The sequence below is a fragment of the Somniosus microcephalus genome, chromosome 4, assembly GCF_052327205.1.
Source record: "Somniosus microcephalus isolate GS21.2 chromosome 4, FLI_Smic_1.0, whole genome shotgun sequence".
In the NCBI taxonomy this organism is placed as follows: Eukaryota; Metazoa; Chordata; class Chondrichthyes; order Squaliformes; family Somniosidae; genus Somniosus; species Somniosus microcephalus.
Window position 1 is genome coordinate 184,972,280 of NC_140990.1, and position 17,736 is coordinate 184,990,015.

The 17,736-nt window shown below is 46.1% G+C and overlaps 1 protein-coding gene across 6 annotated transcripts in view; it reads right to left on the reverse strand.

The window, feature by feature from the left end:
- LOC147120069 (abl interactor 2) overlaps positions 1–17,736 on the reverse strand; it is a 229,203-nt gene that overhangs the window by 35,480 nt on the left and 175,987 nt on the right. For 5 of the 6 annotated variants that reach the window (XM_085985605.1, XM_085985604.1, XM_085985601.1 and 2 more), the window contains 3 exons: positions 3,984–4,081; positions 3,003–3,152; positions 1,898–2,022 (listed from right to left, as the gene is read on the reverse strand). In XM_085985605.1, coding sequence (XP_085841731.1) covers positions 1,898–2,022; positions 3,003–3,152; positions 3,984–4,081 — 373 coding nt within the window. The remainder of the gene's footprint in view (positions 1–1,897; positions 2,023–3,002; positions 3,153–3,983; positions 4,082–17,736) is intronic. The other variant, XM_085985606.1, reaches the window with a different exon arrangement.

The window sequence follows — 17,736 nt, forward strand, 5'->3', positions numbered from 1 at the left end:
GTTTCTTGTCCTCCACCAATCAACGCACTCATGAAGAGAGGGGAAATTTAAGATGAAGAATCAATTTAATAATTGTGTGTGGGATACTTCAGACTGACAACATATTTTCATCTAATATCCAGATTCACCAGCATGAGATGTTGGCAGGCCCATGGTAATCTACTGTAACTTAATTTTACACCATATACTGTTTTAAAGGCGTAGCATACTATAACTTGTGTCCATCAGTAACGTACCGCATTCAGGAAAGTACTTCTTTAAATCAGTTTATAATAATAGTTAGCGTGTCTGAACCTATCACTTTTCCTTGTTGTTCACCACTGCTTTTTTTGGGAACCAATTTTCTTCTCCAATTTTTTATAAAAAGGTATTGTTCCCAGTTTCAAGGGCCTCCTCCTGTGCAAGAGAGTCTATGATCATTTTCCCTGCACTCCTGAAATGAGTCATTTAGGAGAGGTTCCAGAAGGCTGCTGTTATTCTTCATATCTAAGGCCAACCATGAAAGGCATCACTGCCAAATCCAATCCTGTTCCTGTCAAATGTCCACAGAGGAATGAGGGAAATGAAGGGGAAAAGCAAAGGGGAGAGAGGAGAGGAAGGGAGCCAAGGGGAGAGGGGAAGGGAAGTACTGAAATGTGCATGCTAGCTCATTAATGTACAGTATGACACTGTAGTTCAGTTTTTGCCAAGGTGGTGCTCTTGCTGAGGTACGATTTCAGATGGCCACAGGTACAAACACCGGTCTGTGCTCAAGTATCTATCTCAGCCCAAGTGGCAGTTGAAGCACAACAATTGGCCTCGGCATCCTTGGGAGAGGGAAAGCAAAAATCTGCCAGCTTTCGCCCACCAGATCGGGTTAAGCACAGGACGGGGCTTGGCTGTCAGTCATGAAAAACCTGTCACAGCAGAGTACTCTTGTGATACTCAATGACTAAAGCTCCAGTGTGGAGTACAGTAAGGCAACCTGTGGAACTCATACCACCAATAAAAGTGAGCACCTTTAGGAACGAGAAAAAGGGCACAGAATTGGTGTTTTCAAGACGGTACTAAACTGCTGAAACTCATCACAACAAACACTTCACCACCAGAGCTACAAGTACCTTATTGTGGCATTTCTTACATCATTACAGTAGCATAAATTAATTGTTACTTAAAAAATTAAGTTTCTGAAAAAGGAATTAATTCATGAAAACAGCAAGAATTACAACTCCAGGTTTTCCATCATTTAAAAAAAGTTCTAGGCAACACTACATTCCTAGCATTATTTCTTTAGAGACAATAGAGTTGTCACCCTCTCACTTGTAATGAAGGTTTCATTACCACAAGGGATTTTTTCTTTAAATTTTTTTGGACTCATCAGGCGCCCACTGTCAGTATCAAACACTCCATGGGCAGGTACAGCACGGGTTAGATACTGAGTAAAGCTCCCTCTACACTGTCCTATCAATCACTCAGGGCAGATCAGTACGGATATGCAACCCCCGCCGCGCCCCCAACTTATTGTACCAGCACGACATTTTTCCATGTTACACACCAGCCATTTTGTGGCCTCAAAAAGGATGTCTGCCAGTTTAATGCTGATTTAAGAGCAGTTCCATGCCCACTAGAAACTGGATTGAGACAGTTGGCATCCCAGCAGCCTGGGCTGGATTCAAACCCATTTCCTTGGAGTGAAAGGTCAGTGTCTGAACCACAGCAGCATCCAGTTCCCCAATAGAGGTACAATTTGAAGTACTTAATGTTAGTAAGATAACTCTGAGGGCTCACAAAGGTTAGAGAAGGGTAATGAAATCTGGAGTAAGCTGGTATGTGTTAGTGAGACCTGAATGCTGCAATAAGCAAAGCCAAGTCTGGACAGAATTTCAGGGATGCGCACTGCACTTGCGGCAGCCCTTACCTGGATAGACACTGGGCGGAGAAGGAGTCGGTACAGCGATGGGGACCCCAACACTGCCACTGCCGCTGTTCTCTCTACTGCTACTACGGCTGCTCGGGTGGCTTCCCCCGCTGCTCCCACTGCTGCTGCAATACACAAATCACAGCACACATCAGCACTCACAAATGGCATCAGGGATCCTGGCATTTTTCTTCTTCCTGGTTCTCTCCTGTCTTCACCTATCTGGGGCTAGAGCCTCCTTGAACACAATAGGAGCTGAGTGGTGGTGGTATTTGGGGGGGTGGGGGTGCTTTGAGACCCCAATCTGATCACCCCACACCCCCAACCCATTACACCTACAATCCAGATCGACACCCCAGTGGATTTGTGAAATTTACCCTGCATCTCTTAACATTCCATGCAGCTGCAGGTTAATGCTCCAAAGCAGGTGTCGCTTTTTTTTTTGAAGTTCTGTATTGAACAGAATCTACCATTTCCCTCCCAGAAAACAACAGTAACTACACTCCGAAAAAACTTAGTTGGTTGTGAAGCACTTTAGGCTGACCTTTGGATGTGAAAGACGATATCAATCCCAGTTGAGTCTTTTAGAACCATGGGGAAAGACTGAGAAGCGTGAACATTACATTACCCGATGAAGAGGAGAAACGATCAGTTACATTGTTTATTTCACCAATGTTTTTGCCCGCGTCTCCTGGCGGCTCAGACCGTCGCTGGGGTACAATCTCACGGGCACCAGCTGCCTTCCAGTGCTTTGGCTAGATAGCCGTTCTTAATGTGTGAGTTTTGAAAGTGACTTGTTAGCAGGATATTCGATTGGGAGGGCATCACAGCCGAGGCCGATTGCTGCTATCCCAACTCAGATCCACTCACTCAGTACGGTCTGAGAATTGCAGCTGCCTTGAGGGGTTGAGTTACACGCAATGAATGAGTCTTCAGAGAAACGTTGTTTCAGTTCTTATTGCAGACACAACACTCGGCACAGGTGTAAATTTCAAGTGAAAAATTCAAGTATAGGAAACAAACTGCCATTAGACACGTGGTTTATTAAATATAAATTTAGCTCTGCACCGTCGAGTGGGTTGATGGGACTCGGTGCGCTCTATACCTGTAAGTCCTTGTTCTCTGATTTACAGAAGCCGTCCGCACCGGACTCTGTTGCTGTGAGGAACTCATATTGCGAGTTGGACTCGGTACGTAGTCATTTGGCACCACTGGGGGGCGCACAGGTTCCAGCGTCCGATAAGGAGAATGCCGGCTGCAGACGGAGAAGGGAAATTAGTTCAGCCCAGACCACACCCTTCACACTACTCACTCGTACTGTTTACAGCCCAGACCGTACCCCTCACCCGGTTCACTAACACTCCGAACAGGTAAATGGGGCCTCGGTTTAACCTCTCATCTGAAGAGTCGCTTCCATCAATGCAGCTTTCCGACAGAACTGATGTGTCAGCTTAGATTACGAACTCAATTCTTGGAGTGGAGCTTGAACCCACAACCTGACTCGGAGGCAAGAGTCCTACCCACTGGGGGAAAAGTTCAATATTTTTAAACGATGTTTATATTCAAAACATATGTTACACAGAAAGCATCACAGGCAGACCCAACATTTTGCCTTGTAGTTATTCAGTTGAGTTCTGCTGTTGCCTAAATATAGTGTCCTCCATATTACACTCCATCCAGGATGTTTCAACAGGATCAATCAATGTGCAGCGACAGAAATCACCCCTAGATCTAATCCAAACCCACTTACCCCGATGTAAAGTCTATACCTCTGCAGATCAGGCGAGAGCAGTATCGAGCTCGGCTGCAATCCCACACCACCCCTCCCCATGGTTCAATAGCCTGCTGACACGCCATCGAGATTCAGACATGACAAGCTATCGGAGGAGCTGCCTGTACCAGGAGCTAATCTGTTCAGGGGAGGGGAGGGGAAAGAGTGTCAATGGCAGGAGATTGATTTTATACTTTGACTATCTGCACATTTAATTATCTCCTGAAGGAGCGAAGGGTAATCTTGGGAATAGGTTCAAAATGCTTGCAAACTGACTAAAATCACTCCCTGCTCCAACTTGCATTATCCACTTACCCAAGGGTGCCCTTCCCCGACACTGGGGGACTGGGGGGTTTCTGCGTGGGTGGGGTGCTCCGTGGAAGCCCACCCATCTTCATATTCTGGGTGCTGACCTGGAAGGCGACAAGCAAGAGGCAAACACGTTAGTGAACATCATGCTGGTTCGGCAATCACACTGACACCAAGAGGAGACTGATGCAGAGGTTTAATCAGAGTAGGAGAGAAGGAAAAGAAAGAAAAGGAGGAAAGGGGAGCGAGGCCATGCAAAGTGTTTGTCTACAGCTTTTCTAGGTGGCTAAACGATCCATTTCCTTACAGAACAGGTACAGGGTTTGCAATTTAAAATAGCAGGAAAGCAATAATTTTTTAAAAATGACATAAGAAAATGACAAATACACAATTGATCTATCAACACCGACAGGTGAAAGACGGGCTCACGTTTTGGGTGGAGGCCTCTCATCAGAACAGGCAACAGGTTGCACCCGAAACACCAGCCGACCTTCCCTCTCACATGTTGACTGACCCGCTGTGTATTTCCTACATTTTCTATTGCATTTCAGACTTACAGAATTCACGGTGATTTAAAAAAAAAATGGTTCGGTGTTGTGCAAACTAAAAGTAAACAAAGGGACGGTAACAGCGAATGATGCAGTTTCATTCATGCTTCCTTCAAGAGACGGGGGGGGGGGGGGTGCGCGAGGGGGCCCGCGGGAGACGGGGCGGCGAGGGGGCACGCGGGAGACGGGGCGGCGAGGGGGCACGCGGGAGACGGGGCGGCGAGGGCGCACGCGGGAGACGGGGCGGCGAGGGCGCACGCGGGAGACGGGGCGGCGAGGGCGCACGCGGGAGACGGTACGTGGAACTATACCATGGTGTGAATCAGCAAAAGACTGGGTCCACATCTCCAGATTTGTAATTTCTCTTCCACAATTATGTTCCTGCAGATTGTGCGAGCAGCAGGTGGAAGTCCATCCGCTCCCCACATGACCCAGTGTGTATACGAGCAACTTTGTGTGTCATACCTAAGAGTGTGTAAATTTAGACTGCGAGAAGCTGCAACATCAGTAAGGCATGGCTGGTCGAGTGCAGAGAGCGCAGGGTTTTGCAACGTAATGCATGTCTGGAGATCAAGTGCAAAAGATGTAGCCAGCCATGGCTAGATCCGAAAGCAAAGAAGGGTAGAAAACCCCCTCCTGTCACTACATAAGTTCCAAAGTTGGAAAATAAACCTGTGACAGAGAATCTAGGAAATGATTCACTTATATCCTCAGATGATAACTATTCTGGAAACGGCTTTGCAGTAGTGATAGGTCAGCTGGTTTTACTCTGCCTGATTCGGCTCGAACAGGCAAGATAGCAAGTATCAGAATGAGGTCCGTAGCCCCCGCTCTATGCTGACAAAACATAAACCCAACTCATTCACCCATCATTCTGTCAACACTAAACAGAGTATGGTCAGGCAATGCCGTATGCCAGATTGTAATCAGGGGCTCCCGTACACCCGAGCCTGGTCAGGGGATGCCGTATGCAGAACCTGGTCAGGAGCTCCCGTACACCCGAGCCGAGCCTGGTCAGGGGCTCCCGCACACCCGAGCCTGGTCAGGGGCTCCCGCACACCCGAGCCTGGTCAGGGGCTCCCGCACACCCGAGCCTGGTCAGGGGCTCCCGCACACCCGAGCCTGGTCAGGGGCTCCCGCACACCCGAGCCGATTATCATGCAGACAAGCCACATATACCAATGTTCAGAGCATGGTCAGAGCCACCCGTGGAGTGAATCAGTGCAACTATCCTCAGTCGCTGCAACAGAACAGCTCACCCATGTGGTCAGGATATAGACAAGCCCAACCCCGTGATCAGCCAACACACACACTCAAGTCACTCACACAAATGTTAACCCATTTCTCAGTACCCTAATCAACTGAGATCAGCAAACTCAGCACAGACTGACAATGAAGTTTGCATGACTTCACACCACACCAACAGATTCGCAGGGGGCCGTCCAGCAGTGCGATTCCGCAGGGGGCCGTCTGGAAAGCTGCAAACTTACCGTACGCAGCCATCGCTGTTATGCCATTTAATCTCAAAAATAGAAAAGTGACTGCCTGACATGTGGTACAACTCAAGGTTTTAGTTCTATTTTAAATTTGCACAAACCCTGCACCCTGCTCCATAATTGACTGCACTAACAGTACTTCTATCAGATTATTCATACAAATGTCACAAACTACATTTGGAGGATAAAGAGGAAGTGATTTATTCTATATACGTAATCATATTTCAGAGATAAATGGTCATAACACACCATCACTAGTCAAACAACTATGTCCTGCAGAAAATTCATTTGGTTAGGCTGGACCGAATCTACATTCCAATGGTTACTTTCAATATTCATGACCCAGCTCACACTGCTCAACAAAGCCAATCCTATCGGTTAAGTATTTAAATTTCTTAATGGATATCTAAATGGTTTCCAACTGCTTTGAACACCCCAACCTCATGTACAGATGCACTGACTCCAGGCTCTCAACAGCACGGAAATCTTCATCTGGTCTCCGAATGGAGTCGTTTCTCCGCCAGACGCCGCCTCCCCCCCACCAACCACCAACCCAGGCTGGTGTAGCTGGGCTTCATTTAAGGCAATATACTGGCTGCACTCACAGACAGGCACAGTGCAACAGGGCTGTGCTAATACAGCTGGGCGAAGGTGCAGGAGCCCTTTAAATACCACTTTTAGTGCATTTTGTGCTGTTTGGGTTGAGGGATGTTAGTGCTGAGGAATTCAGGCACCCAGTGTCAGCATCAATCATTTCCAGGGCAGGTAGAGCACGGGTTATTCTCATCCATGTTTTCAAATCCCTCCGTGGTCTCACCCCTCCTTATATCTAATCTCCTCCAGCTGTACAATCCTCCGAGATCTCTTTGCTCCACCAATTCTAGCCCTCTGAACATCCCCGATTTTAATTGTTCCACCATTGGCAGCCATGCCTTCAGCTGCTTAAGTCCTAAGCTCTGGCATTCCCTCCCTAAATCTCTCCACCTCTCTACTTTTCTTTCCTCCTTTAAGACGCTCCTTAAAACCTACCTCTGACCAATCTTTTGATTATCTGCCCTAATATCTCATGTAGCTCGATTTCAAATTTTGCTTTTTATAAATAATGCTGTGAAGCGCCGTGGGACGTTTTATTACGTTAAAGGTGCTATATAAATGTAAGTTGTTATTGTTGTTAGATACAGAGTAAAGCTCATCAAATACCCGCATGGCAGGTACAGCATGGGTTGGATATACTCCCTCTACACTGCCCCATAGAAACATAGAAGATAGGAGCAGGAGTAGGCCATTTGGCCCCTCGAGCCTGCTCCGCCATTTAATGAGATCTTGGCTGATCATCCAAATTCAGTGCCCTGTCCCTGCTTTCTCCCCATATCCCTTGATCCCTTTAGCCTTAAGAAATATATCCAACTCCTTCTTGAATATATTTAACGAATTGGCTTCAACTGCCTTCTGTGGTAGAGAATTCCACAGGTTCACCACTCTCTGGGTGAAGAAATTCCTCCTCATCTCTGTCCTAAATGGCTTACCCTTTATCCTTAGACTGTGACCCCTGGTTCTGGACTCCCCGACCATCGGGAACATCCTTCCTGCATCTAGTCTGTCCAGTCCTGTCAGGATTTTATAGCTTTCAATGAGATCCCCTCTCATTCTTCTAAACTCCAACGAGTATAAGCCCAATCGACCCAATCTCTCCTCATAAGTCATTCCTGCCATCCCAGGTATCAGCCTGGTGAATCTTTGCTGAACTCCCTCCATGGCAAGAACATCCTAACATCCTTCCTCAGATAAGGCGACCAAAACTGCACACAATACTCGGTCTCACCAAGGCCCTGTACAACTGCAGCAAGACATCCTTGTTCCTGTACTCAAACCCTCTCGCTATGAAGGCCAACATACCATTTGCCTTCTTAACCGCCTGCTGCACCTGCATGCTTACCTTCAGCGGCTGTTGCACAAGGACACCCAGTTCTCGTTGCACTTCCCCTTTTCCCAATCTATTGCCGTTCAGATAATAATTTGCCTTCCCGTTTTTGACACCAAAGTGGATAACCTCGCATTTATCCACATTATATTGCATCTGCCATGCTTCTGCCCAATCACCCAACCTGTCCAAATCATACTGGAGTTTCTCGGCATCCTCCTCACAGCACACATGCCCACCCAGCTTTGTGTCGTCTGCAAACTTGGAGATATTACATCTAGTTCCCTCGTCTAGATCATTAATATATATTGTGAATAGCTGGGGTCCAAGGACCGATCCCTGCAGTACCCCACTAGTCACTGCCTGCCACTCGGAAAAAGACCCGTTTATTCCAACTCTTTGCTTTCTGTCTGCCAACCAGTTCTCTATCCAAGTCAATACCTTGCCCCCAATCCCATGTGCCTTAACTTTACACGCTAATCTCTTATGCGGGACCTTATCAAAAGCCTTTTGAAAGTCCAAATACACCACATCCATTGGTTCTCCTTTATCTATTTTACCAGTTACATCCTCAAAAAATTCCAGTAGATTAGTCAAGCACGATTTACCTTTTGTAAATCCATGTTGACTTTGTCCGATCCTGTCACTATTTTCCAAGTGCTCTGCTATTACATCGTTTATAATGGACTCTAGCATTTCCCCCACTACTGATGTCAGGCTTACCGGTCTGTAATTCCCCGTTTTCTCTCTACCACCTTTTTTGAATAGTGGGGTAACATTAGCTACCATCCAATCCATGGGTACTGTTCCAGATTCTATCGAATGTTGGAAGATGATCAGCAATGCATCTATTATTTCTAGGGCCACTACTTAAGTACCCTAGGATGTAGATTATCAGGCCCTGGGGATTTATCGGCCTTCAATCCCGTCAATTTCCCTAACACCATTTCCCTACAAATACTGATTTCTTTCAGTTCCTCCCTTTCATCAGACCCTATGTTCCCCAACATGGGAGGTTATTTGTGTCCTCCTTTGTGAAGACAGAACCAAAATATCTATTTAATTGGTCTGCCATTTCTTTGTTCCCCATTATAAATTCCCCTGATTCTGATTGCAAGGGACCTACGCTTGACTTCACCAATCTTTTTCTCTTCACATATCTATAAAAGCTTTTACAGTCAGTTTTTATGTTCCCTGCAAGCTTACTCTCATATTCTATTTCCCCTTCTTAATTAATCCCTTTGTCCTCCTTTGTTGAATCCTAAACTGCTCCCAATCCTCAGGTTTACTGCTTTTTCTGGCCAATTTATATGTCCTCTCCTTGGATCTTATGCTATCCGTAATTTCCCTTGTTAGCCACGGTTGAGTCACCTTTTTTGTTTTATTTTTATGCCAAACTGGGATAAACAAATTCTGTAGTTCATCCATACGGTCTTTGAATGTTTGCAATTGCCTATCCACCGTCAACCCTTTGAGTGACATTCCCCAATCAATCCTACCCAACTTGCGCATCATATCATCGTAGTTTCCTTTATTTAAATTCAGGACCCTAGTCTCTGAGTCAACTACTTCACTCTCCATCTTAATGAAGAATTCTAGCATATTATGATCGCTCCGACCCAAGGGGCCTCGTCCAACAAGATTGCTAATTAATCCTGTCTCATTACATAATACCCAGTCTAAGATGGCCTGATCTCTAGTTGGTTCCTCGACATATTGGTCCAGGAAACCATCCCGTATACACTCCAGGAATTCCTCCTCCACAGTATTGTTACTAATTTGGTTAGCCCAATCTATATGTAGATTAACTTCACCCATGATAACTGCTGTGCCCTTATTGCACGCTTCTCTAATTTCCCTTTTAATGCCATCCCCAACCTCCGCATTACTGTTTGGAGGTCTATATACCACTCCCACTGTTTTCTGCCCCATGGTATTTCTCAGTTCTACCCATACAGATTCCACATCATCAGAGCTAATATCCTTCCTTACAATTGTGTTAATCCCCTCTTTAACCAGCAATGCTACCCCACCTCCTTTTCCTTTTTGCCTATCTTTCCTGAATATTGAATACCCCTGGATGTTGAGTTCCCAGCCTTGGCCACCCTGGAGCCATGTTTCTGTAATCCCAATCAAATCATATTCGTTTACCTCTATTTGCGCAGCTAATTCATCCACCTTATTACGAATGCTCCTCGCATTAAGACACAAGGCCTTCGGGTTGTTTTTTTAACGCTCTTAGACCTTTTAGAATTATTATTTACTGTGGCCATGTTTGATTTAAACCGTTGATTTCTCTGACTGCTACTTTTATTTTTCTCCTTCCTATCTTTTGCTTTTATCCTCGTTTCCCTTTCCTTTGTCTCCCTGCTCAGGTTCCCAAACCCCTGCCATTTTAGTTTAAACCCTCCCCCAGAGCACTAGCAAACACTCCCCCTAGGACATCGGTCCCGGCCCTGCCCAGCTGCAAACCATCCGGTTTGTACTGGTCCCACCTCCCCCAGAACCGGTTCCAATGTCCCAGGAATTTGAATCCCTCCCCCTTGCACCATTCCTCTAGCCACGTATTCATCTGAAATATCCTTCTATTTCTACTCTGACGAGCACGTGGCACTGGTAGCAATCCTGAGATTACTACCTTTGAGGTCCTATTTTTTAATTTACCTCCTAACTCCCTATATTCAGCTTTTACGACCTCATCCTGTTTTTTTACCTATATCGTTGGTACCTATATGCACCATGACAACTTATATGCAACACTCTCAGGGCAGGCACAGTGCATGGTTAAAATAATTTACTGTTCATTTTGGCTGAGGTTGGTGCTATGCTGTGCTACGGGTTAGATACAGAGTAAAGCTCCCTCTATATTGTCCTATCAAACACTCCCACATGCCTTAGATCTAAATGCAATAGAATGCTCCCTATTGCACCAGTGTAACATTTTGACATTTCCCACACCAGTGATCCTGTGGCCTCGGAATGAGATTGCCAATTTAGTGCCAAATTAGGAGCAGTTTTGTGCTGTGGGCTCCTGCTCACTCAAGGCGGATTGACACTGCCCAATTCTATCCAAAATACCTAACGGAGAACAAGCTGGGTGAGATGAGCCAAGAAATGATGCAGAAATGGTCCAACCTTTGACTTAATTTTGGAATAAAAAGTTACATATATAGAATAAGCAGGATATCACATGCCAGGGAGATAAATTCCTGTCAACTCAGCTGACACTGGGGATTCCAGACCGTGGGCACACAGTGCATGGTTAAAACAATTTACCAAGTTCATTTTGGCTGAGGATGGTGCTGTCTCTTTTGTGGTTTTGTTCTTTGGCAGAAAATGCAATGTACTTTAGAGAATGGAAGCAATTCTCAAGGTGGGCCTGTACAGAGTACCTGATTGGGCTGCTGGGAGAGGCGAGGAGACAAACCACAATGTCAGCAGGCCTCTCCTCGTGCTCCTGACTGTAGGCTTTCCCTAACATGCTAGTTTATGATCAGGCTGTTCTTCTCATCGTTGTACCTATCTCCTGCCTATCCAACTCACGTAAACAGGTGCTGAGCCACGGCCTTTTGACACCTTTAAAAGGAGCCAGATCTATATCCGTGGAGGTCGAGAGACATTAAGAGCGCTGCTTGTTTATTTTTCATGAAGGGAAGGAATGGTCTTCATATTCCTTTAGGTAAGCAATCGAACAGGTGGTGCTGGGAGATCAGGAAACCTGATAGAATAATCAGACATGGTCTCTCGATGGAGTGGGGTTAATTGGGGGGGGGGGAGGAAGAGAGGGGAGAGAAATGAGGGAGAGGGACAGTCCATGGTAGAATACATAGATACATAGAAGATAGGAGCAGGAGTAGGCCATTCGGCCCTTCGTGCCTGCTCCGCCATTTAATGAGATCATGGCTGATCCTTTAATTCAGTATCCCGTCCCCGCCTTCTCTCCGTAACCCTTAACCCCTTTTGCCCGTAGAAATATATCTAATTCCCTCTTAAATATATTTAATGAGCTGGCGTACACTGCCCTCTGTGGCAATGAGTTCCACAGGTTCACCACTCTCTGAGTGAAGAAATTCCCCCTCATCTCTGTCCTAAATGGTTTAGCCCTTATCCTTAAATTATGTCCTCTAGTTCTGTTCTCACCCGCCAAGGGAAACATTCCTTCTGCATCCAGTCTGTCTAGACCTGTCAGAATTTTATACACTTCTATGAGGTCCCCTCTCAATCTTCTAAACTCCAGTGTGTACATCCCTAAACTACATAGTCTCTCCTCATAGGTCATTCCCGCCATTCCTGGTATCAGCCTGGTGAATCGCCGCTGCACCCCCTCCATGGCAAGAACATCCTTCCTCAGATGAGGCGACCAAAACTGTACACAGTACTCGAGGTGTGGTCTCACCAGTGCCCTGTACAGCTGCAGCAAGGTATCCCTGTTCCTGTATTCTAACCCTTTTGCTATGAAGGCCAGCATACCGTTTGCCTTCTTGACCGCCTGTTGCACCTGCATGCTCGCCTTCAGTGACTGGTGTACAAGAACACCCAGGTCTCTCTGTACTTCCCCCTCTCCCAATCTATTGCCATTTAAATAATAATTTGCCCTCCCGTTCCTGCACCCAAGGTGGATAACTTCGCACTTGTCCACATTATAGTGCATCTGCCATTTATCCGCCCAATCGCCCAGTCTGTCCAAATCGCTCTGGAGCTTCCTGGTCTCTTCCTCTGAGCCCACCCCACCTCCTAGTTTAGTGTCGTCTGCAAATTTGGAAATGCTGCATCCGACTCCCTGATCCAGGTCATTAATGTAAATTGTGAACAGCTGGGGGCCCAGGACAGATCCCTGTGGTACCCCACTTGTTACTGCCTGCCATTCAGAAAATGAGCCGTTTATTCCAACTCTCTGTTTTCTATCTGACAGCCAGTTCCCTATCCACGCCAAAACTTTCCCCTTTATCCCATGAGCCTCAATTTTCCATGCTAATCTTTTATGTGGGACCTTATCGAAGGCCTTTTGGAAGTCCAGGTACACCACATCTACTGGCTCTCCCCCATCTATTCTACCAGTTACTCCCTCAAAAAATTCCAATAGATTAGTCAAGCACGATTTACCCTTTGTAAATCCATGTTGACTCTGTCCTATCCTGTCCCCATTTGCTAAGTGCTCCGCTATTTCATCCTTAATGATGGACTCCAGCATTTTGCCCACAACTGATGTAAGGCTTACAGGTCTGTAATTACCTGCTTTTTCCCTACCCCCCTTTTTGAATAGTGGGGTAACGTTAGCTACCCTCCAATCCATCGGCACTGTTCCCGAGTCTAATGAATTCTGAAAAATCATCCTTAGTGCATCCGCTATCTCTAGGGCCACCTCCTTCAGTACCCTAGGATGCATGTTATCAGGCCCTGGGGATTTGTCCACCTTCAATCCCTTTAGCTTCCTTAACACCATATCCTTAGAGATATTGATTTGCGTCAGTTCCTCCTTTGCCAATGTCCCTATTTTTCCCGATATCCCAGGGAGGTTTTTTGTGTCTTCCTTCGTAAAGACTGACCCAAAGTATGCATTTAGTTGATCTGCCATTTCCTTATCAGATATAATCAGATATAGTCTCTCAATGGAGTGGGGTTAATTGGGGGGGGGGCGGTCCATGACCGAATAATCAGTCATGGTCTCTCGATGGAGTGGGGTTAATTGAAGGGGGTGGAGGGGGGTCTGTCCATGATAGTATAATCAGACGTGGTCTCACTGGAGTGGGGTTAATTAGGAGGGGGTGGAGTCTGTCCATGATAGAATAATCAGACATGGTCTCTTAATCGTGCAGGGTTGTTGGGCTGAATGGTCTATTCTGGCTCTGAAAGTTACTCTCTTAGATGAAACCCTGTGTAGCAATATTGAACTCAGCTAGAAAGGTAATTTACATAGGAGAAAAATGTCCCAAGACACTTCACAGGAGAGTAATCAGACCAAAAAAAATCAATGCCGAGTCACAGAAGGAGATATTAGTGGGTTTTAAGAAGGGTCTTAAAGGAGATTGAGAGAGGTGGAGTGAGTTAGGGAGGGAATTCCAGAGTGTGGGTAATACATGGCTGAAGGCACAGCCACCAATGGTGGGTCAAAAGGATGCTCAAGAGGCAAGAGTTAGAGAAAGCGAAAGCTTTGGGGTGAGAAGTTGTAGGGATTCAGGAGGTTAGAGATGGGATGGGGCGAGGCAGTGAGAGAAATAAAACAAAAAGATGAGAATTTTAATTTCAACGTGTTGGTGGACCAGGAGCCAATGTACGTCAGCAAGAATAGATGTAATGGGTGAGTGGGACTTGGTGTGGGATAGGATAAAGGCAGCCAAGTTTTGGATGAGCTTATGTTTATGGAGTGAGAGGGATGGGAGGCTGTCCAGGAGAGCACTGGAATAGTCGAGTCTGGAGATAACAAAGGCACGGATGAGGGTTCCAGCAGCAGATGGGCTGAGATAGAGGCGGAGACGGGCACTATTACGGAGGTGGAAATAGGCAGTCTTCAGAGAGTTTGGTGTGTGGTCAATCCATGGGCAGGGTCCTTCCTAGTGTGCGTGTGTGTATATACATGGGAGGTCCAACAGAACCTCTCTTATTCCGGAAGAAAGTGTTTTGGTCTGCAGGACGATATCCATGAGAAAGCTATACCAAATCTACAAATGCCTGGAACTTGGTCATAAGGTCACTGCTGCTGGGATACTTCCAGCACATATCAAAGTTCTCCCATCCAGCGAAGTTACCCATTGTCTGGTCTCCCCAATGCCTAGATTTATAAATGGGTACATACTGTGAGCCCCGGATTATAGATCACACCCTTAGTAGGAATCTGCCACTTACTTTTACGACAGAGGCTTTGGTTTCAAAATACAGGGTCAGAGGTGTCTGCAAATTTCAGGAACGTTATAAATCAGTGTGAAGGGTGCATCCACACCCTTAGGCTGGACAGTAAATCTTCCCTTTTAAGGACATATAAACTCCACAGCATTTAACCACCCAGTCTGCAATATCCTCAGCACAGCAATAGGATGGCGGAGAAGCAGAGATCTCTTACCTTAAATCTAAGCAACCACTTAATGCATAAATGAAGCAAATGAAAGAAGTAAGAAAAAAAACAGCATTGACAGGTTAGTCGAAACCACAGGATAGGAGTACAAAAGGAATCAATGTTAAAGTATCTGATACTGAGTCACATTACAAATCGGTTACAGAGTGAAGCAGAATGCTAGTCACAGCTACAGCCTGAATTAATGTATGATCCGCCCTTTCAGAAGACATTAAGTGCCAACTGCTTTGGCCACCAAAATAAGAGACCTTTGACCATGCTGCGATTAAACTTTGGCTGGAAACCCGCGCAGAGGTGATTCAATCACCACCAATGTTAAATTCTTGGTTTTCTGATCTCAGCTCTCAAGTTCAGTGGTTGCAGATTCCTAACCAGCGACTGAGCAGCTTGACAGTGCGCACTGTGAAAATTCTCTGCTCTGTTCTTAAAGGGAGTGGGGCGGTGGGCGGGGGAGTGTGGACAGCTCCAGTCCAGACACTCAACTGCACAACCCTCCGGATGCTGTTTGTTACAAGGGTCTCTTGTCCCATTCAGTATCGTATGATTGCAGTATATATTATGCAAACATTGGGGAGGGGGGAAAAGAAAAGTAAACTTTTTGCAGCTGGAAACAGATAAAGGATTGATTTACTTGAACACTGTGTACCTTCAAACTCCCTGAACCTAAGGCAGAACCGCCAGGTGAATTTGGAAGCTCTCCCCAAAGGCATGGTGGGTAAAGGATCATGTGGGCCATACAGACTAGACAGTGCCAGGGTTCGATTCTTGGGTGGTGTGACATTAACTGGTCTTAAGCCGGCAGACTGGTGGACAGGTAACTGGCCTCAGGTCCCCTGAAGTAGTGAAGAGAACAAAAAATGGCCTGGCCTCTTGAGTTGATCAGTACCCAACAGCCACACCTGGAAAGTCTGTGCGCATACATCTGGTGAGAACAGAACCAATTTTGACAGTGTTGTACTCTATAGTCAAACAGCCTGAAACTTTCTATCTGAGCTGACGCATCAAGAATAACCAGTTGTCTGTGGACTGTACCCAAAGGTTCAGCACCTTCAAGAGGAAGAAGAAAATTGACAAAAACAGTCTCCGGACATCTGTATCTTCTAATGATTGCTTCTCCTCCCCCCTCTCCTCCTCCCCCCTCTCCTCCTTTAAGATCTGTATCATCCTTATGTTGGTTACTGTTTAGATAAACTCAACACAACAGAATGCTGCAACATTCAGACCCTGTGAGTAGCTGGTTAAAGATGGCACCAGAAGGTGTATGAAGAGGGGCTCAATCAAATTCGCGGCTGGTAAAATATTCAGTGGAGAGAGGACCATAGCCCTGCACCAGACCTGGGAAGGTGTGTGGAGAGCAGGAGCCCAGTCATAGTCCTGACTGGGGAAGGTCTGTACAAAGAAGGTGAATAGGAGTGGGTTGAGGGATATGGTGAGAAGGTGTGACTGAGGGATATGGTGAGAAAGTGGGTAGTTGGGGTTGAGGGATATGGTGAGAAGGTGGTTAGATGGAGGTAGAAATTTATGATGAGAGGGTAGGTAGGTGGGATTGATGTATATGGTGAGAAGGTGGGCATGTGGTGAGAAGGTGGGTTGAGGGATATGGGGAAAAAGTGGGTAGGTGCGGTTGAGGGATATGGTGAGAAAGTGGGTAGGTGGGATTGAGGGATATGGTGAGAAAGTGGGTAGGTGGGATTGAGAGAAGATGGACTTGTTTTAACAACGCCAGGATAGCTCGGGAACACCTGATTAATACCAAGAGTTTCAGATAGAAGCAAAAGTCTTCCGCAGGCTTTGTAAACCAGCTGCTAGTTTATTGAATGCTTGCTGCACCATAGAGCTTGGAGGTGGCACGGGGCTCTGCTAAATTCTAACTTTAGTTCAGGATGGTCATCCCATTTAGCTTTACCTCACAGTTAGCAGCAATTATAGAATGTACCAGTAGGTGGCACTCACCACCAGGATAAGTTGTAATCACGAGATCCCAAGATAATATATGATGGATAAAGCAGCATCTCCATCTTTTGAGATCAAGAACCTGCCTTGAGCTCACAGTGGGAAGTCACAGGGGCATTTCCCGAGACTGGGAATCCGCAACCATTTAACTAATCTATCTCACTGCTATCCACAGAGGTGCCAAGAGCTGTTTTTTGAGTCAGTATTTCAATAGCGATTTCTCCAATGGTGTTTCATGGTCAGCAACACAGGAATTTTATTCTATGTGTCTAAATGTAGACAAGATGCCACTTTGATGCAGTGTCCAATTTTCATTGAAATTGTTTCAAAATTTTGATGCAGGATTTGTGCCCTACAAGAACTGAGCCAGACTGAGTAATCGCCACTCCAGTTCCCTGGCAAGTAGCCATTTGTGAAATAACAACAGAAAACGCTGGAAAAACTCAGCAGGCCAGGCAGCATCCGTGGAGAGAGAAACAGAGTTAACGTTTCAGGTCGAAGACCTTTTGTCAGAACTGGAAAAAAGCAGGAAAAGGAACAGATTTTAAAGCAAGTTTAGGGGCTGGGATATGGGGAGGGGATGAAAGAACAAAAAGGGAAGGTCTGTGATAGGATGGAAGGCAGGAGAAGTAAAGAGGCATTAGGAGATATTCAAGGCAGGAGGAGATGGTAATGGGACAGGTTAAGAAACCAAGGATGGCTCCAGGTGGAGTATGAATTGTGCTGGCAGACTGAAAGACAGCTGCCATGTGGGAGGGGAGAAAAAAAGAGG